Raw genomic sequence first — 21,608 nt, 5'->3', positions numbered from 1 at the left:
GCGTCTCCTTTCATATCACTTCTCATTGTGTGCTGATGATAAGCTAGTCATGAGCGGATACAAAGCCATGGCTGGTGCTATCAGCTTAGATTTCTGATATGCATTCACTTTCTGATAACTTCACAGTGGTCTTATGCATCTACTGATAAACCATTGGGACTCCTCTTCAGGCTGTGAAGACTGTTCATACCAACTTTTACATAGCTCACAGATGAAAACTCTAGCATTGTGGAATCTTTACAACTTGCATATTTGGTCATTGTTATGTACATCACTGAGAAACTAAATGTAATGCACGGTAAAACGTTTTACATGTACTAATAAATGCACGTTTACCTCCTTTTCATCCTGGGACCATGAAGAGTTCAACAGTACTTTTTGTCCTCAGGCTAGTCTCAACAAATGTTTTAATACTTGTTGTCAAAGTTATAGGCTCATACTTGACGACTTTATATAAAATCTCCTATCATCATATAAGTACATACACAGAGTCTGAAACTAACGATGTTAATTAATGCTACCTCTAAAGGGTTAATCCAGGAATGCTTTTACAAAACTGAGATTTTTGAATCTTGTGATTCATATACTGCACCAATACAAAGTTATAATATTTAAGTTAAAAGTTAGTTGAACAAGTTTTAATGTAACAGCCTTTGACACTCTATAGTAAGAAACATTCAGTGAGTAGGATATCCATACATATAGTTAGTGATTGAAATACAGAACTTGATGCTAACTACGTTTAACCCTTTAAAGACAAACGGTGAACTATTGCTAAACTCTCATATAGTTAGTGAGATGTGATTTTGTAACGGGTCTCTTAACATTTGTTGACCTAGCCTCAAGGATTGGTACAGGGAGCATGAGGTTTATTGCTAACCATAATTGGAATCCATTGGTTGTTCAGGTAACGGATGTAGTCGCAAGCATGTATATATTACAATACATCCATCTATTTATTTTTTATCCATCTTCTATTTATCTTTTTTTTATCTTCTATATATATAAAACACAAAGTTTGTCTGTCTTTCTGTCTGTTCGCTTAAAGAAATGAAACTGTAAATACTGGAGTAAAGGCAAACATGGATTTTATACAACTTTTTTCAGGAAAACTACATTTGCTATTTTGATTGTGATCAGGGTCCTTTTTGAGGTCTAAAAGTCTATTTTTTGAACCGTTGTACGTGTATACTGTAACCTATAAATATAAAGGAGCTGAGAGTTATCCCCCACTCTACAAAATTAATACTGTACTAAGATTTATTTTACTCGATTTCAGCAAGTAAAAATATTTTAGTATAAAAAAGTATATATATATATATGTATATATATATACTTTTTTATACTAAAATATTTTTACTTGCTGAAATCGAGTAAAATAAATCTTAGTACAGTATTAATTTTGTAGAGTGGGGGATAACTCTCAGCTCCTTTATATTTATAGGTTACAGTATACACGTACAACGGTTCAAAAAATAGACTTTTAGACCTCAAAAAGGACCCTGATCACAATCAAAATAGCAAATGTAGTTTTCCTGAAAAAAGTTGTATAAAATCCATGTTTGCCTTTACTCCAGTATTTACAGTTTCATTTCTTTAAGCGAACAGACAGAAAGACAGACAAACTTTGTGTTTTATATATATAGAAGATAAAAAAGAGATAAATAGAAGATGGATAGAAAATAAATATATGGATATATTGTAATATATACATGCTTGCGACTACATCCGTTACCTGAACAACCGATGGATTCCAATTATAGTTAGCAATAAACCTCATGTCCCCTGTACCAATCCTTGAGGCCAGGCCAACAAATGTTAAGAGACCCGTTACAAAATGGCATCTCACTAACTATATGTATATATACGTATATATATATATATATATATATATATATATATATATATATATATATATATATATATATATATATATATATATATATATATATATATATATATATATATATATATATATAGGTGTTGTGTATAGAAGTCTATGAGTATGGCCTTAATAAACCACAACACTGGTGGGAAGCTAGTGGTAAGGTTAATGCACATGACCGCGCTAAGATCCTCTGGGACTTCTACATCCGGACTGACAAGCATATTTTGGCAAACCAACCAGATATAGTGGTGGTGGACAAGGAGAACAAGAGGGCTACTATAATAGATATATCAGTACCCAATGACTACGTTATAGCCAGCAAAGAAAAATACAAGGTAGAGAAATATCTCCCTCTTGGTGAAGAGATTGAAAAATTCTGGGATGTAAGAACAACTATAATCCCAGTAGTCATTGGGGCACTGGGCACAATAACACCAGCGCATAAAATTTGGCTTGCCCAAATACCAACAGCAATCAACTCAGGTGAGTTGCAGAAAAGTGTGCTATTGGGAACAGCTAAGATCTTGAGGCGAGTGCTCAAACTCCCAGGTCTCTGGTAGGAGACCCGAGTTAGAGCAGAAATTACTACCTATACGGGTTAACCGGGGTGAAGAAACAACTTTTTTTAATATATATATACATATATATATACATGTCCATACATATAAATATATATACATGTCTATATATATACATGTATATATACATATATATATATATATATATATTAGCTGTGCTACCCGGCATTGCCCGGGTAATAAAAAAGTCTTTGGACAGAAAATTGATTTGTATTTAACATATAACAGCATTTCCCATTCTAACTTTCAAACCACATATCACGAGAGAAGTTTTTGTGTAGTTGAAATAAATTAAGAGAAAAATAAAAACAAGTGTAAAGGTTTTAAAACTTTATCAAACAACTGTAACTTTTAAGCTATTAGTCTGGCACATTGCCAATGGAAAATTCCACTAAGCTAGTGAGTAAGCTTCACATACCGGAAGGCAATGACATTGCATCAGCATTGTTGCCCAACTAGGTTATTCTAATAATAGCTATAGCCGGAATGCAGACAGACATACTACATACAGACATAAAACATACTTTGAGAAATATATATATTTGAGAAATATATATATTTGAGAAATATATATATTTGAGAAATATATATATATATATATATATATTTAAGAAATATATATATATATATTTGAGAAATATATATATATATGTGTGTATATATAAATAATTGCATTATTAATACTTGTCTAAAGAAGACAACTCCCCTTCTATACATCAATTCTAATGTTAAGTTCAATGCAAAACTGGGTGCATAGCGTAGTACTCAAGTTTGAATAAACCTACTATAAATGACACAACTCCAAAGTGGACAGGTTGGTCATAGCAGAGCTACATGGGACAAAACTCTTAGTTTGTACTTCAGAGCTGCTGACCAGTTATTGACATTACATCTTGATGCTTTGGCTATAAACCCGAAAAACACTAACAGCAATGTCATGTTTATTGATGATTATTAGGCCCATACTAATGAACAGATAATAAATCTAGTTTCCCAAAGGTAGAAAGCATAGCTCAGGCATTGTGAGAGGCAGTCCAGCTCAGCCTGCTGCCTATACTTGGATATATATATATATATATATATATATATATATATATATATTAGAAAGGAAAGTGTGCATGTGCTCTGGTTGATACAAAATTTTTGCAATTAAATTCAACATACAAGGGAAACCCACTAACTTTCCGCACTAACAATTTTTATAAAATCAACATTAGCGATGTCCTTTGTTACCATACCTGCCAACTCTCACGCATTGGGCGTGAGACTCACGCAATTACCCCAAGGAAAAAATGAAAATGCGTGAGATTTTTGCCCCAATTTCCACAATTTTATATATACTATCATTGATACATCAATTGCCTCGAAACCAAATCTCACGCATTACCCCACTCTTGGGTTGGCAGGCCTGTTTGTTACAGTGGCCTACAGTGAAAACAGTGTAATTGAGTGACTAATGCTGGAATTAATGGGGTAGTTTTAGATGCATCCCAAAGAGTTTTACAATTTATCGTATGAGTAGATTTAGCATTTCTTACACTGTTACACACCACACCATCAAAACACTAGGGATAGATCAATTTGTTATTGCAAAACGTGGCTATTTGAAGTTACCCTACCGCGCGCTATCTCTTGTTGACACCTTTTAATGCATAGAGAATACATTTAATGTCGTAAAACATAGCGCAAACTCTTTAAGACAATAGAACGATCGTATACACAGGCCCAAAAACTGCAGATTAACGTTTACGCTCTAAAAACGGAGGAGAGGAAATTGTTTAGGTATCGTGATAACAATTCGTCTAAAGCTGTAAACTAACAGCCCAAAGTATCACGTACAAAATAATTGTGGGTTTTTATCGAAATGACACGTAAGTTTTCTTTTTACTTAGTAACTTGTATAATATTATAACAAATAACCTAATAATATTATCCATGTGTCTCGACGAAAAGCATGTAGACGACAACGACGCTTCAGAAAATACTTTAATCCGATAGCGACAGAAATTACTGAACAGAATCTGTCGAATTATCTATCTGAAAATTGACTCAAATCTGCTTATAAAATGAGTTTATTCTAAGTGAATTTTACGTAGAAGTTATAGAAATAGAAAGGAACTGGTTTACGTAGACTCATAAAACTGCTTTTCAAGGCTTTTTGTATTGGATGCCAGCGAAATCACACGCATGTATACCAACAAACAGACGAAGAACAAAATACATGACTAATTATACGTAAAAGTAACTGACTAATGGAATGTTAACCACAAAAATGTTAGCCATAACAATTAATAGCTGAGAAGCAGAAAAATCAGTGCTTACTGATGACTCACTCACAATTGTATTTTGCAACAATACACTATAGGAAACAATAAGCTACATAAAGCAGAAGCTACCATTAGCCGTTCCATTTACCCAAACTACATCACTAATAATAAAAAGTTGTTTTGGCGTGTTCTTAAATCTTTATGAGAATATAGTGAGAATAACGACGTTCAAAAGCAAGTGCCGAAATATTGAAAAAATTTGGATACTATTTTATAGCAGAATATGCATTGTATGGAGTCTTCTAGTTTGTGCGTGCGGAAATGTTTGAAATTGAATATTACACATTGTATTGTCAAAATCTTAAAGGTTTGCGCTTTTGTAGGCCCTATATGTTACAAGCATTACCTAATCTTTCCAGAAATGTAAACCTTGGGAGTATGTATGACAAACATAGCCTTCAGACGAATTAAACAAAGCCGAAAATATGTTGTCTTTCCGACATATTCAATTGCATTCAAATATACATATTAATGTATTAGCTAAATTTGTTCACCAGCGCAGTTTTAACAATTGCAGCAAATATTTGGACTTCTCTACCGAAGTGAGTATAATGGGATCTCATAGTGGTCTATGCAAAAACATTGGTTTCAGCAAATTAACAAAACTAGGTGCTGGGAAATTGAGAGCCTCTGTCACCATGCACTCTTTGATATGCAATAATATTTTTGATAAGGTCCCATCTCACAGAACCTAGACACAAACCAAACTGGTGACAATCGAATAATTGTTCTTTTAGCCAAAGAGATTTGAATCTAAATGCTTATCTAGCCTAGTGGGAATTGCTGAAAATCTAATAAGTAGCTAGAATGCTTGCCTAAATTGATTGAAATACGGTAGAGTCGAAAAATCCGCACTTGTAGGTTGAACCAGGGCAGTATCCACCTGTTTGAAAACGGTACTGCAAGGAGAGTCCAAGAGGGGTACCGAGCACCCTCTTGGTGGGGGAGGGGGTTCGGAGGTTCTCTCATGGGAAAATTTTTAGTATAACTAGTCAAAATGGTGCAAATCTACATAGCACACTTGGCTCCTGATGGGGCACATGTTCTAACAGAAAATTTGACATTATAATCCAGTTTTCTAAATATAAAACTGTTTATTGAGATTGTCTTTAACAACACTTATTAAAAATATAATGTGAATGGGAGCTGCTAAAGGGGTTGGCCACAGCTAGCATGAGATAGGATTATCACCGGGTGCAATGCTGAATGGTGTAGGAGATGAGTAGTCTCCTATGAAATAATTTAATTAAATAATATTGTAGAGTTAAAAAGTAAAATTAATAGAGCACCATGTTAAAAATAATGTACTTATACTATAGTCTATAATACTGAGCAAGTAGTACCTAGTAAATTTAAGTTTGAGCTATGCATGTTATATGCATAGCTCAAACTTAATTTATTTCTATGAACAAAATCTTGTGTACATAAGCATTCATTTACATATCTACTACTACAAAAAAATACAACCATGTACAATTGTCTCTGTATGAAATGATTGGAAGCATTCCTTTCGGTAGAGTCCAACGCTATAACGTTGCCGTGCGAGCTACCACAATGATAGTTTTTCTCTGTATATTCCAAGTATTATAAGTCTATAAAGTTTACATCACTTCCATCATCTGAATTATTGTTATTCTAATCACACCAAAAAATCACTTACAATCGGAGAATCAAATAGTATTTTATTTTACCGTTTTGAAAATTGAGCCCATGTTGACTGGTATTTCCAGCTTTTATTCTTTTTTCAAGGAGGCGCGGTTTCATTAGCACAACGCAACGCCTTTCGGATAATCGCTTCATATCTTAATTTATCGACTAATATCTTGTTGATGATATTTAAAACTTTCTAGCATTCATATCCTTTGTTTAACGTTACGAGACGGCGGCTTTATACTAGAAGGGACGTAAATGCCGTTTCCCCACACAACCGATAAATGACATTTTGGCCATTTCCCCAGCCAAAGTATTAAAACCAAGCAAAAATGACGTGAATTCCAGAATTTTGAGTCTCAAAAAATGGTACTGCCATGGCAGTAGCTGCAGTATAGGAGGATACGGCCCTGGATTGATCACTTTTACTTTTATAGATGCCAAAATTTGTGATCACTAGTTACCTTGTTATTTTTATTTACAACTCGCCCGATTAAATCTGCACGCAACTTTCCTTCACCTAGAAAGGGTCAGAGATGGAATGCGTATGTATTGGAATAGTAAGAGGTACACCAGTTTTTACAAAATCAGCATAGATAAAATTGTTATTGCAGAAGAATTTTTTTAATTATGTACCGAGGTACAAACTGCAGTTGCGTTTAGACATTGACACCTCTTCACTCTGATGTGGCTGGTAGTGAGTACCGTGTCACAAGTTACTCATTTGACAAATGTAACTGTTAACCGAGGTTTGATCGCATATTTCTAACTTTCATAGCCTCTACAAAATTGTTTCCTAACTATGAGTTTTCTCTACGCTCATGGCTTTAGGCTCCCACATTGAAATATATCTTTGGTAGTTAAGCGATACTTGCGAGTTACATTTGCTAAGGCCTTAGCTAAAATGGTTATGGAAACAAGCATGATTTTGACAAAGGGAGGGGATACTGCGGTCTTGATCTTCATATCCAAATAATGCCAAAAAGCTGGCATAGAGCAATGGGCAATCAATTCATTGTTGATATTATAGAACCATATTAGGTGCATGATAAGTGCCTATTATGATGCAATATTTCCAGGTGGAAACCAGAGAGAATTGGCCCGAGCCAAAAACCAAAAAAAGCAACAAGATAATAGCCGGAAGACACAAGATGGAAAACTGACTGAACGAAGAGAAAGGTGAGATTTACCAAGTGCACCTCATCTCTGAATAACCTCAATTATTTACACAAAAACTACTAATTAGCAACATCGGTAATAATGTTAGTAGCATCATGTGAATTAGTACAATTAAGGGAGTGCTACGATCATGTACCGACAATGTCTCCATCAGTATCACTTTGTGCTATATGTTTCATATATGAAGAGATGCTGATGTAATGAGAAAGAAGCAAGAGGCAGCAGAAAAGAAAAAACAGGAAGCGGCGGCGGCAGCAGCGGGTGCTGCAGGGACAAGCAAAAAAAAGTGATCGTTAAGAGACCTGGTGACACTATAACAATAGACTCTCAGAAGCACTATGCTGTAACATACTTTATTTTGGTTTATATTCTTTCTTTTACAAAAGGATATTATATCCACATTATTAAACAGGATTAGTATTAATGGAAATGACTGTGTGATCACTGGCTTGCAAAAGCGAAGCCTTGCACTATTAACATTAGTTGAATTACTGTAACGACAGCACGAATGTTCACTCAGGAATCTTTGCCATCCCTTAGTCCCTGCAACAAATTTACACAAGACTCAATTACTTTGCTTTCCTCACACAGAGTGAGCAAACATACAATAAGAAGAGAACTGTAAAACTAGAGAACACACCTGATAGTAGCCAGTGTGAAAACCTGACATGTACCATGATATGAGCATACTGTGAAAAGCCTCCTCTGTGTTGCAGGCTGGTAGGTTTGGTAGCACAGGTGGAGGCGGTGGAATGAATGATGGTGAATGCTGTCAAATAGTAACAACACCTATTATTAAATCAAATAAAAAGATAGTCTACATCAATCCATAAAAATTTGAATATTTGACGCTCGGTGGCTATCGATGCTAATCGCAATTTGATGGTTACATGCGCAGTCTGATCAGGCACTCCGAGGCAAACTGTGATATACTGCGGTAGAACTGACGTAAGGCAACTAGGTACCTTTGGGACCTCATTGTACTGGGCAAGTGTTTGTATTGTACAATGTTAGGTCATCCAGAACCAAAGTTTTTGCATTTTGTTGCAGGAACTAAACTAAAAACACTTTAATGAACAGCATTGCAAATTCTGAATTGCAGAAAAAAATTCAAAATTTGATCAGTGTTTTGTATTTTGAGCATACTTTCAACAATTTGTACAACTTTTAGCATGCCATAGTAACTCTGAGTCAACATGAAGAGATCCCATGATTAAGTGACGACTGCCTGTAGTGCTGAATAAGTCCTTTCAGTTGTAATAAGCAAAACATGAATACTAAAAGGTATTGGGTTTCTCTATATTGAGCACACTTAGTACACACTCACATCGTGACCTTGAGCAGTGTGTTGGGTATATGATTGGGGCAGAGATGCGATAGAGCCTCGTTTACTGGAACAGCTGCTACATCCTGTGTCCGAGTGAAGACTTTCCGCTTTTCCAGTAGACTGTGAAGGGATATATACAAAGCCTTATTCCCAGCAACTTTATCGCATACCTCTGAGCAGGAGTAGCGGTAAAGTACCAACCGAAGTCTTAATGCTACCTCCTGGGTACAGGATTGGCCAACAATGCAGTAAATACTCTTATGCGCTGTACAATATTACACGAGGAAACAACCCTTTCTTAAACTTAATATCCCATGATCTTACATGTCTAACGGGTCTCTGTGGTCTTAGGAGATCCTTGATTGCTTGCTCCTCTTCATTGCCATAATCTGTGTAGCGGACTACGCAGTTATCTTCAGGCAACATCTGTGTTATGACTGCGTCATATGTATATCCATCTTCTGAGTAAACAGCACGGCATCGGTTGCCCACAGACCACTACCAACATTAATCTGAGTATATGAACAAAGTGTTGAGGCAAGCTAATCAAGCGCATGATTCAAAAGTGAACAATATTAGTAGAATGTAAACAGCATACCTTCCATGAATTGCTATCAGTCGACTTCTTACTCTTGTTCTTTTTCTTCTTAGTTTTAGGAGGTTTCAAACCATTATTTGATTGATGAGCCTGTAAAAAATCCCATGTCACGAGCAAATATGAACATATAGTGAGTCGTCCGCTCTATGAGGAAGCATAACTCACCAATTATTTGACAGCTCAGCATTTATTATTGAACTGTTTTTGGGTAAAAATTTGAATTTTTAAAAGCTGGTTTAAGAACAGCATGAAGTTACAGAAAGACATTGGTATTAGTGCGTGGATATGGTGTGATAAATGGTAACATACAATACAAGTACTATTTAATAATGAAGAGGACAGGACCTACTATTCACGCTATTTAATATTTATGAACGTTGTAACTGAATAAATCTAAACACTATGAATCATTTTATTTTACCGAACAATAAATAAAAAAATAACAGATCTCAGGCCTTCATTAAAATAATTGTTTAATTTCTGATACTAATGGTATTTCTAACATTGATGCTAGAGATGGGCAGAAATATATCTCAAATGTTATCCACATACAATCAATGCATAGTCAATATAACATTCTTCATATGCAATCGCTATGCTATAAGAATATTGAAATATCGTACCTGTTTTATGGCTTTGTCATAAGCTTTGATCAAGGCTGTGTCATCCCAAATATCTGAACCCGTGTCCTAAAAAAACTAATGTTGTCAATTCTTCAAACATACTACATACATGTGTATTAAAACACCCATTTACCAATTTTGGGCGCAGTCTGGCAACTAAACGTTTAAATACTTGCCAATTTATCTATTGGCGGGTGCTGCTCGTGTATTGAACATGTAACAGCTGACCTAGAATATGATATCCATGACCATAACAAGGACAAACTCACCACACCATCGTTGACAAATACAACAGTTCCTTGCTCCACTTCAACATCAACCTTATCGTCTGCACTTGCACTGCTCGCCATGACACCCAATATGTCAGAAAACTCACCAACACTGCAAGCATTGGTTAAAATACATTTAGAGTCAGTCATCAAGGAGCTGATTTAGTGTGTTTGTAAAGGCATGTATAGATTTCATACTAAAAGATTTATAATATAAAATGACACATAACAAAATGCCCTTATTTCATATGTAAATAAAAAGAGAGTAATTTATGTTAAAGCCTTAGGTAAGCGTGCCTACAAACAAAGTACATAGCTAGAGCGTGGAACAATATATCTTTCTCACTCAACAATGTTGCTAATTATTAACTGTACAAGTAGATTTTCTTGATACTGAACTTTTTGGAAGTAAGATAGCTCATTCCGAATGACAAAAAATAGGTCATACATGATATGGTTGAGCTTAATAATCATGATGCTGCTAGTTAGTGATATTGACCGAAGTAAAAAAAAACAACTGAGGCAATTGTTGCGGAAAGAATAATTACAGGTCACCAAAGGCTGGCCATTAGTATCAGAAACCACTTTCAATATGTTAATAAAAAGAGTGAATACAATGAATTTCAGAAAAGCAAAAAACTTGCAGAGAGCCGTTCATGGTGAAGCCTTTGTATAGCAGTTACTTATATTATCATCATTGACTTTACCCGGGCTCTGAAACATGCTGATGAATTGATAAAATTCAGTAATGTTGAAAGCGCAATTGATAAGGCTTGACATCATTCGAAGGAAATGAGAAGGTCAGGTCAATTTTTCACAGTTCGTAAACTAAACCAAACATATAATGATGTGTTGTTGCAAGGTAACAACAAGTCTGTGAATGTATGTGTTACATTTTTAACTTATTATGACCTGCATGATCAATTTCCTCTTCACAACTTTCCAGTATGTATGCAATCCTATATATGTACCACAGTCTATGGCGATAAAATGTGTGGCACTGTCACGAGATACTAAAACCGAACATAATATTTCATGCTGGCTATTTTATCCCAATGCTACGCATAGCTGCAGTGCTAAAATTTCAAGCATCAACTATTTGTAATATTACTATTATAATTGTAGTAGAAAAATCTTGCATATTTACATTACTGGCCATTACTTAGGAATTGAGTGTTTATTAGTAATTACGCATGTTTTACTAGAACAACCGGATGTACTGCATTCAATAAACAGAAACTAAAAACTATAAAGTGAAGATGCACAAAATATGCTTAGGATTGGTAGTCATCTGAAAATGTCGGTTCATTCACAAAACATAAATTAAGAAACTAAAGATAAAGATTGCTCATATATAAACTAGCCTAAAAACTATTGGGCTACAATAATAGATACATACTAGTAAAATTGTAATAGCAACATACATCTGAAAGCAATGAGAATTTACGATGGCGATAATGCCGGTTTAACAATTTTAATAATATATTCTTTATACAATTATCTCTACAACTTGAGAAAATCAGTTGATAAAAGATGATAAAATATCGTACATTGATAGGGTCAGCGAAATTCGACAACACTGTCAAGCTTGCGGCGCTGTAGCATTTATGAGGCGCCTTCACTACATGGTCTGCTATTTCCATGAGGACAGGCTACAAAAAAGCCGTGTTGAATACGAATATACATGTATAGGCCTAAGCTAAAAATCCTGATCAATTTTGATGCTCGATGCAGATTTTTTTAGCTAGTCCATATGAATGCTTTGTATTTATTATACAATGTAAGGTAGTTGACTTCTTGTGTCTTGATATACTACATATCTGCCAAACTTTATATGCGTACGCGGTAGCGGTCAAATAAAAATAAGTTGGACAACCACGCGGTTGTTGAAAAGAAAAGACAACCCCTTTCAATTACTAAAACCCATATGGGTTTCTAAACTTTATATATGTATACTCAGGGAATTATATACTCGCTTAGCATTGCTAACATTGAGTTCTTGATACAACACATCAAACAATCTGGGTAAAACCTATAAAATACTGTATCCTATGGTGATACATGATACACATGCTTGTATAAGAAAAAATATGCTTATTCATCATCAACACAGGCCATCTAACCAGCCAGAGGATGCCAGGTCTCAGCTGGATAGGAAAACCACAAATTACTGTATCTCACCATAATATAGACACAGATATATACCATTATAGACATCCAAAGCTGCACACATTCGATACATAATATAGCTCAAGAAAAGAGTTCATAATAGAGAGAGAGAGAGTTCTTATGTAACAACTGTGAAACTTTGTGAAACTATCACAAAGCGATGGGTACAACACAACATATAGAGAAGATTTGTATTGCATAAACATTTACGTGCTACTTCTTTATTATTTTCGTTATTTTCTCTTTTGTACACTTTCATATCTAATAAAAGTGAATAATGTGTGGAAAATCTCTTGAGGATTAAGTAATATGTCTGCATAGCTTATTGCAAGAAGAGGCTGTGCCTTTTTTAAGAGCTTTGTTGCATGAACATTGGCTCTGCGCTCTTGACCAGACATGTCTAAGCCCAGTAGCAAGAAAACCTTTATGACTAAAGACATGCCCAGTTGTAAAGCGCAATATATGGTTGGATGCCATTCCTGGTAGCGCCGGTGGCCATTTTGGGAATTGCACCCAAATTTGTTGTTTACAAGTCAGACGTTGTAGCACACTAGGCCACCGCTGCTTTCTAAGTTGGATAGTAGTAACCATAGAAACTCATGAAATACAACTCTTCTACTGAAGCTTTCATTTCAATTAAACAACAATAGCAAGAATCACTAGACTTGTGAACCAACTGGTAGAATTGAAAAGGGCCGCTGTAGAGAACACAAACTGGGTGCTACAGGCTGTAGTTCAATTTGAAAATATTTGGTGGAGCCATCAGCTGAACGGTAGGAACAGAGGCTACTGCTAACTCTTGTAACCTGTGATCCTTCACCATGTCTTGAGATACAAGTTGAATTGATCCTTCACCACGTCTTGAGATACAAATTGAATTGATCCTTCACCACGTCTTGAGACACAAGTTGAATTGATTCTTCACCACGTCTTGAGATATGAGTTGAATTGATCCTTCACAACGTCTTTAGATGCAAGTTGAATTGATCCTTCACCACGTTTTGAGATACAAGTTGAATTGATCCTTCACCACGTCTTGAGATATGAGTTGAATGCTGCACTGAGGACAGCAAACTTGATGGCAATGAAAATGTTCATACTTCTTCAAATCACCGTGACCAGTCACCTTGACTCGAGTGACTGAGGCTTTAGTCACTCGGATCAGGATGGGGTTTCAGGAGAAAACTAGTGGGCTTGATGTATCCGTGCCTCTAAGTAAACCATAGTTGCATTCACTGCTGTGTACTAACCTAGCTCGACAAGTGTTCTGCGAGATAGTAGTAGTCACTGGTGTCAGCACTGATATCACTATTGTTACTGGTGGCACCAATCAAATAGCCAGGGCACCTGGAAAAACCAGGGTGTAAGTTCCTCTGCCGATATTACCCTGTGTACCATATTAGTGAGCTGTTGCGTGCTTTGCATAGTCCCGACATGAGAAATAGGCCTGGCCAGTTTTTGATGCATCTTGACTGGACCAGCTGTTGGCCCAATTCAACCGGAAATCTTTGGTCCCACTTTACCAAACCAGTATTCATTCCAACATTTTAGGGCTGGAATTCGGTCTAACTTCTGCACAGCCAATTTTTTGTCCCACTCTATCAGACCAGCCTTGGGTTCAAGTTGTTTGGGCCTGTTTTTGGCCTAAAATCAACTATAGTAAGAATCACAATGTGTTGTGGGTGTAATTTTGATAGATTAAGACTTTTCACATCACATTCAGTCATAGAGCTTTCTTAAGTGCAACATCTAGCAGCCAGCAGAGCTCATAGAAGTATGCTTAAACAACGTTTCCACAGCTACAAGAGCTCTTTTTAAAATACAAACCTCAAAAAATGAGAAAGAATAAAGTGAAATACGTATATCAAAACTTTCCCAGCTTCTTACAAAGAACAAACAAAAGATGGAGGCATATTTTTTAAATTGTACACTCATTCAAATGGCTAAGTTTTTTATTCATTGTGGATTCCCCGAAAATTGGCGTAGCAGACTCAACCAGGAAACATTGTGATTGCGCTGTGCTTCCTAAGCCTTTCGCAAATAGCTTGCAAAAGAAAGAAATTCCCAGTAGACAGACGAATTTGGTCAGCTAAATTTGAATAAAGGTATAAGAAGCGCTTGTGAGAAGGCCGAATCATGACTACATGAGAAGGAGAGTGAGTAAAGTTTTACCTCTCTTGCTTTGAGCACTAGGTAGGAGTCGTTTTGTGTATACAAGAGTTTCAAAGACAGCCTGGACTGCCAATATTGTACGAGCTACTCACATATATTTCGTCGTATCAGAATAATGTGTGTTCATTTTTATACTTTAGCTAGTAATGTTATTGGAATAAAAATTATATCAAAACCTTAGATGGACCAATCTGTTGTTGATTGGATAATTCCGCTGACATTTGAAAGGGTGCAAGATTGTGTAGAGATTTATGATTGACACCCGAAGAGGCTCTACAGTATGTTAAAACAGGTAGAGTAATAGAGGTTATTCAAATAACCAAATTGAGTAGCTGAGAGAGTCAAAACAACTACCAGATTGAGTGAGAAGACAAATCTTGTTGAAATTAAAGAAATATTTTACATCATAAACAAATTTGCCAGAATAAACTAGACAGTTTATGATCATATAAAGGTGTTTTACGCTGAACTGAGGCAGTCACTTCGCTAGTTCAAAACTTATTTTATTTACGTGCGGGCCTCAGTCAGAAGTAGGCCTACTACTATTACACAAAACTGTTGAAGAACAAAAACAATATGATTTTGTATTGCATTTAGTTTTAGAGATGGGATAACAATTTCATCAAGTTGTCTGCCTAATAGCGCAGCATTTTACGTACAGAAATAACTTTATCTTCTACAAATCAAATAGTATTCTTTGGCTTTTTATCATACAGGAGACAGCCAGTGAGTAGTAAGAATCTTGTCATAAATTTCATTCTATTTAATCTAGCAATTTAGTATTTTTTAGACTGATGAATAAGAGTTGTCATAACATACCTAAAAAATCAACATTGTAGCAATTCAACTGTTTCAAATTGTTTATATTCAAAATGGCCGTCAAGCTAAAAACATGCTCACTCATAGAGCAAAGAGCTGTCATAAGATTTATAGTAGCTGAAGGTGTGAAATCAAGTGTCAAACACAATAGAATAAAAGAACGGTATGGAGAATGGAGAAGAAATGTGGTAGACCAGTGGATGTTTCAACTCCACACACAGTAGTTGATTGAAAAAAACTGATTAAACATCATCTATAGTGAGTCCTGATGGATGACTCACTATAGAGTATAGATGATGTTGCTGAGACCATGGACATTTCACGTAGAACTGCACACAATATTGTTCATGAGAAGTTAGCCTTCAACGAAGTTAGCGCACGCTGGCTACCCGAGATGCTGACTGTTGATCACAAAGTGCAGAGTGTTATGGCAGCCAGAGAGTGCATGAGAATACTCAGACCAGAAGGGAATGCTTTTCTATCTAAGATTGTAACTACAGATGAAACTTGGGTGTATTATAACCAACCAATCAAGTCCTAAAGGGGGACATAAAACAGGGCTGAGTTTCTCAACTCAGCTCTGTTAGTATAGTTGCCTTTGGGGCCAGTGTGCACAAGTACAGGCAGACAAAATTTTCAACTTGTTCACTGACTGTGTAGATTTGATCGCTATTAAACTTCTTAAAATAGTAAACTTTACTATAACAAGAGCCGTGTCTATCAGTCCGTCTCTCCAAAGCCACGCTTAGAGATAAGCAAAAAGATCCCTTTCAATGGGATTCAAACACCTGACTTTCAGCGTAGTAGACCAGCACTCTGTCACATGTACCACTCGACTGCCTTGCCATAACGTGTGATAATTGTGCTGTTACACCTGATGATCAGCCAGGTTTACTGGTAGGTGATAAAAACATAAAGATGCTCAGAACTATCAACCATTTCTTCCATTAAAGTACAATATAAAAATGATAGCTGTATTATATTAGATGAAACCAGAAGCAATGACTATAGCACTAATTGTACAACACCTATCTAAAAAATTAATTACAAGGATGAAGTTACAATATAACAATAATGATTCAAGCTTTAATCATAATTTTATATTGTTATTTTATATCAATTATTATAGGAGGTCCTTATGTATGATGTTATCTTATATCTAAGTCGTGACATTTTGACGTGAAGTTATACAGTGGCAGTCTGCTAAGCTGTACCTCCAGGGCTGATACTCTGAAAGCAACACCCACCTGGCTAGGCTCAGACTTGGATATTGTACCCCCAATTACCTGGTTGTTCAATTTGAAATGTACCCCCTAAACACTGGGAGTTTCCTAGGGGATGCCCAGGTTCCACACCCCGCTAAACATCCAATGATTCAGAAACTATAAAAATAATTTTCACGGGCCCTTTCACTGGCTTGGCTGTAGAAACCTCTCCTAAAGTAGCAATTCACTGACAGTGCCTCTTGGTCTGAAACCCCTCCCCCCTAGGACGGAATTTTGGGCCAAGCCTAATGGGCCTTTTGGGGAATATCAATCCTGGGGTTGTACCACATCACATCATATTATACTACATTTTGCTGACAATATCAGCTCAAGTTTGACTGTATCACACCATATCATGTTAAAATATGTAATATTAATCTACCTCTAATAAATTTTTATTTGCGCTTAACAACAAAACTAAAAATTCTATGGCTCTATGTACGTGTCAGGAAATTATGTGACTCCATCAGTTGTTCTTTACGCAACTAAAATTTTTTAACACCAGTAAATTGATTGTCCTGATTGAATATTACAACTACATGAATTGACATTTCCCAAACGTATTACACAGAAATCTTATACACGGAGGAGTTGTGTTCTCTAGAAGTATATATACCTGTTACCTATATTGACACTACATATTATGTAGTGTCAACCAAATAACTGTGTTCAGCATATTTGATAAAACAACTTCATCAATTAAACAGTTGAGTACCAAAAAAGTTGTTATCTCTTTTTTACAATCTGTTATTCTGTCAATTGGTATTTTTACTAAGTATTAGAATATTATTTAAAGTTGTATAATCTAGCTTTTATGTGCATATTTATGCAACTGTTAGCACTTAAATTATTTATTTTTTATGTTGAAAAATGAATCAACTCTTTTTTATTTTAAACTTCACATTAAAAATGTAGTACAACCACATATGGTCCCCCAAGCTATCAGTACACTCTCACTCTAATAATAGCTGCTAAACTTATTATAACCCGCTTGCAGTACTTAATAGAGGGAACAACTCCTTCACTTCCTAATAGTAGCAAAAGCAATAAAACACTTTTATGAGAAGAAAATGTATCCTGTACTTTGAGTTAAAGCTAGCAATTTTGGAAGATAGCCACCAAATAAGTCTTTGTAGTCTCTTGTTACATTTCCTGTCTACCTTTCAACAGATCTGTATCTATCCCCATGTCAATACTATCCATATCTGCTATGATAAACTGTTCATGTACTATACTTTCTGCTCTATCAATTTAGCTTCAATTTAGCTGACTGAATTTAGTGTATAAATTTCTTTATAGCAACTGCTGCCTATTATAACTATCTATCAGCCATTTACAATCAATGGTAGTCATAACTTGCATTATGATAGAAATATACAGATATCCAACCATTGGCTGTCCTATTCATGATTTAAGTAAGTTATTTCATAATACTATATAATAGCCAAACTTTATAACCTCTAAAAAATCAGAACAATTCAATCATGTACTTCAATGGCCTACTTCCATGACTTACTTTAGAACACTCGAGAAAATTTTACTAGCAGCTAATTAATGAGACCAACTATGAATTTTTCCTTTACAAAAGCTATAGCGCACTCAATGAGAGCTTAATAGTCCATATATATATTTGCCAAATTAACAAATTGCTTGTTGGTGCTGTCGTTTTATTGGCTAATGACCGGCCAAAATTCTAGCTATGCTAAAGCAGGTAGTTCTACTATATAAGGTCTCATAACACCAGCTGAAAAGTCGATTATGGGCGAGGTCATGACTTCAAAATTACCGCAAATTAAAATGCTTGAATTCGTTACAAGAGGTAAACATCTGATGACAGTTAAGAGTGATATAAATATATTGCATAAGCTTTTTTCTGGATTTTTTTAGATAGTTTACTTTAATAAAACTGTCGAGAATCCAATATGTGGTTTATTATACATAATTTACTAAGAATGCCAAAGGTTGCCTTAGACAGTCTGTGGTAAAGGTAGAACTTTGACATAAAACTCGAATTGTGCTACCATGTTGTCATCTAAAAGCCGCGTAAACATAAGTGTTAGAGTTTAAATCTGTGATAAATTATTAACCGCGAAAGTTGTTTCATTGGTCAAAAGCCTAGAGCGCTGTAAATATCTCTGATACTCATTTTCATAGAAATCTAAATGATTCTAATGAGTTCAATGTAAACAATGAAAAACATTTATAAACTTACGAAATTGTCAACAGTTCTGAGTCTATGACAACCTTAAAGTATCACACTTTAATCTTCATTTGTATACATGAATCTTAGTCTTTTTCTATTCCATGGCACGATAATTACTGTGTGGAGAACAACACCTTGATAAAACCTTTTTAGGATGTGCAGCATAAATCTTAAGAGTTGCTTGCCCCTGTCAAATATGTTCTTGGTAGAAAAGACATTGTTCAAAGTTAGAATTAGAGATCGTAACCAGAGGCTACTGTTGCTTCATGCACAGGTAGTTACTATAAATTTATTTATAATAAACACACGGTTTTAAAAATGCAGACTCCTATATTACGCCTCCGACCATTTTACTTGACAGATAATAAAATGCTTCAGATACAAATCATCTAGCCTGTGGGATGAGTGACTAAGTTATGATCTAGTTTTGAGATCGTCATCTACAAATTTGTAATGATTAGTTTTGTGTGAAGAAGCTAAACTAGGGTAGTAAACCGATAGCTAGGGACAACTCAAACATAAGCACCGAGTGTTTATGGAATTGAAACTGCGGTACTCAAGAACCAGGAAAGGTCAGTTAACTTGCCAATGATTGAATAAGGGATTAGGAATTAAAGAAGAGACAGGAGATAAGACAACTCTTATCTATAGAAGTACTCGCATTAACATTTATGATAAATATCTTACCTCCATACCGATAGTTTCCTGATAGCAACTTATCTTTAGCAGAATATGCCTAGCGGAAGTGCAAATGTTTGCTTATGTCCTAGTAACTGTAATAGATTGGTGACTGTTGAGACAGCAAAACATAGAAACTTGATTGATGTAGTAACTAGTAGTTGTAAATTAAATGTTTGGTATGGGGAGGCAACTGACAAAAAATACTGTGTTTGTAACAGAACATAGGCACATTCTCTTAGTGCCATAAGCTTATATAGAGTAATATTGCACAGAAATCTTAAATAAAATTGAATATAAATAGCCTAAAGGAACGCTGGCCGCTCTCCTCAATGCTGTTGATGAAGATAGCATAATGGTGGAATTGTCATGCGTTTAGCCAGTCCTCAAAGTCCCCTTTTCCCCTCAGGATCATTTCTCGTGTGATTTAACAGGTGCTAGCTGGAAGTAAGTAATAATTAAATGCATGCTTGATTGAAAGTCATATCATGCATTGTTGAGACTCAAGTGGAGAAAACTATTAGTTTTCTAGGACTATGCTTAATTGGAGAGGAAACGAACAGGAAGTATGATATTTAAATGGCGACTGAATAAAAAAGTCTTTGATGATTGAATTTGTAAACAATGTAGATAAGCATTCAAAAAACTTATTTTATTGGCCATGGCAAGCCGCTAATATATAGAGGAGTTGTCATCCACTACTATGTCGCATATTCAACAGTAGAATTGTGAGAGAATTCTACATTGCTGAGTGAATTGTAGGTGCAGAAAATAGCGTCCCATGTGGTATAGTAATTTTTCTTTTTCATAAATATAATCTTATAATTTTGGTATGAAATTATTTGGACCTGACTTGTATTTTTGGTTTAACTTTGCTTTTTAGAAGGACAAGATAAAGCTTTTGTGATATCCTTCCAAGGCATCGGTCATATACAAGAGACTCATGACACTGTAGATGTAAGTAACAAGGAAGCATGTTTGACACAATAATCATACAGCTTTCATTTGTTCCACATTTGATGCAGAAGAGTTATTTGTAAATACTGGCAATAGATGCATAGAGATGATTGGCGAATAAAACTTGTTATACCATCACTGTGACAGTAGAAGACAATACAACAATATTTAATGACACTACCTACGACAATACTTAGTAAATATGTTCCAATCTAGTGTCTGATTTGTAGGCAGATAGAATGACAATAAACTTGATGGTTTTTTTGATGCTCTTCTGTTGTCTGCGTCGGTATTACAATTAGCTGAGAGACAGGCAGCATAGTCAGCATGATTTTGACAGCATTAGTGCTGTTTCTGTACAAACTCAATTAATTAAATCATATCTCATTATAGTACTGCCAATCAAGCTAACGAGGTGTTATGAGCCTGAGGACATATTTCTCAATTATAGAACTGCATTTGTTGCAATTGTGCCATCATTCAGTAGATTCCAAGGGAAAGTCATCGAGATCATTAGAACCATTAGAATGAGAGCTTTGAATTGAATAAAATGGAAATAATAATAATAGCAATAGTATTAATAATGTCGCCATTAAAATTATGGTTGGATACATTTAGAAGTTCTTTAAGAATGCTCAGGATAGTTTGGGAACAGTCATGTTAGACGTAATGACTTGAGAAGGTAAAATCTATAGAGATCTCTAGCAATCCAACCCAAAAGCTAGCTATTCTTTCTCTCAATAACAATAATAATAACAATGCTGATGATGATAAAAGCAATAATATAGTGTTAGCAAGAAAACTGTCTGTACCATTGACATCTTATTTAGAACAACTTTTGAACCACTATGTAAAAACCAATATTATTACAACTATACCCCATCTTTTGAGTACACTATATGTACC

General features: G+C 35.3%; 1 protein-coding gene and 1 long non-coding RNA gene across 3 annotated transcripts; one reads left to right on the top strand and one right to left on the bottom strand.

Moving 5' to 3' along the window:
* The first annotated feature begins 4,216 nt into the window (after positions 1-4,216).
* On the top strand, positions 4,217-8,052 carry LOC137405075 (uncharacterized). Its single transcript, XR_010979746.1, has 3 exons — positions 4,217-4,337; positions 7,523-7,622; positions 7,810-8,052. It is a non-coding gene; the product is annotated as an uncharacterized lncRNA (long non-coding RNA).
* LOC137405061 (survival motor neuron protein-like) lies at positions 8,032-12,001 on the bottom strand. 2 transcript variants are annotated; one of them, XM_068091295.1, is made up of 8 exons: positions 11,864-12,001; positions 10,440-10,551; positions 10,171-10,236; positions 9,548-9,637; positions 9,274-9,447; positions 8,950-9,069; positions 8,263-8,391; positions 8,032-8,165 (listed from the first exon to the last, which is right to left on the bottom strand). In XM_068091295.1, exons 2-8 carry the CDS (start codon positions 10,518-10,520, stop codon positions 8,139-8,141), a joined length of 687 nt encoding a protein of 228 aa, XP_067947396.1. In that variant the 5' UTR covers positions 10,521-10,551; positions 11,864-12,001; the 3' UTR covers positions 8,032-8,138. The 2 variants fall into 2 exon arrangements, with proteins under 2 accessions (XP_067947396.1, XP_067947391.1); XM_068091290.1 differs by lacking the exon at positions 8,032-8,165 and having other exon boundaries at positions 8,197-8,391.
* Positions 12,002-21,608: the final 9,607 nt, after the last annotated feature.

Source organism: Watersipora subatra, chromosome 1 (genome assembly GCF_963576615.1).
Source record: "Watersipora subatra chromosome 1, tzWatSuba1.1, whole genome shotgun sequence".
Lineage (NCBI taxonomy): Eukaryota > Metazoa > Bryozoa > Gymnolaemata > Cheilostomatida > Watersiporidae > Watersipora > Watersipora subatra.
Note: the sequence above shows the minus strand (reverse complement) of the source record. Positions and strands in the feature narration are given on the sequence as shown.

Excerpts from the sequence above, each read along its gene's own strand:
- LOC137405061 (XM_068091290.1), bottom strand. The coding sequence starts at position 10,520 with ATGGCGAGCAGTGCAAGTGCAGACGATAAGGTTGATGTTGAAGTGGAG. Across the intron at positions 9,448-9,547 it reads CTGATAGCAATTCATGGAAG|TGGTCTGTGGGCAACCGATG; the intron begins GTATGCTGTTTA and ends TAATGTTGGTAG. Across the intron at positions 9,070-9,273 it reads CACAGAGACCCGTTAGACAT|TCTACTGGAAAAGCGGAAAG; the intron begins GTAAGATCATGG and ends ATCCCTTCACAG.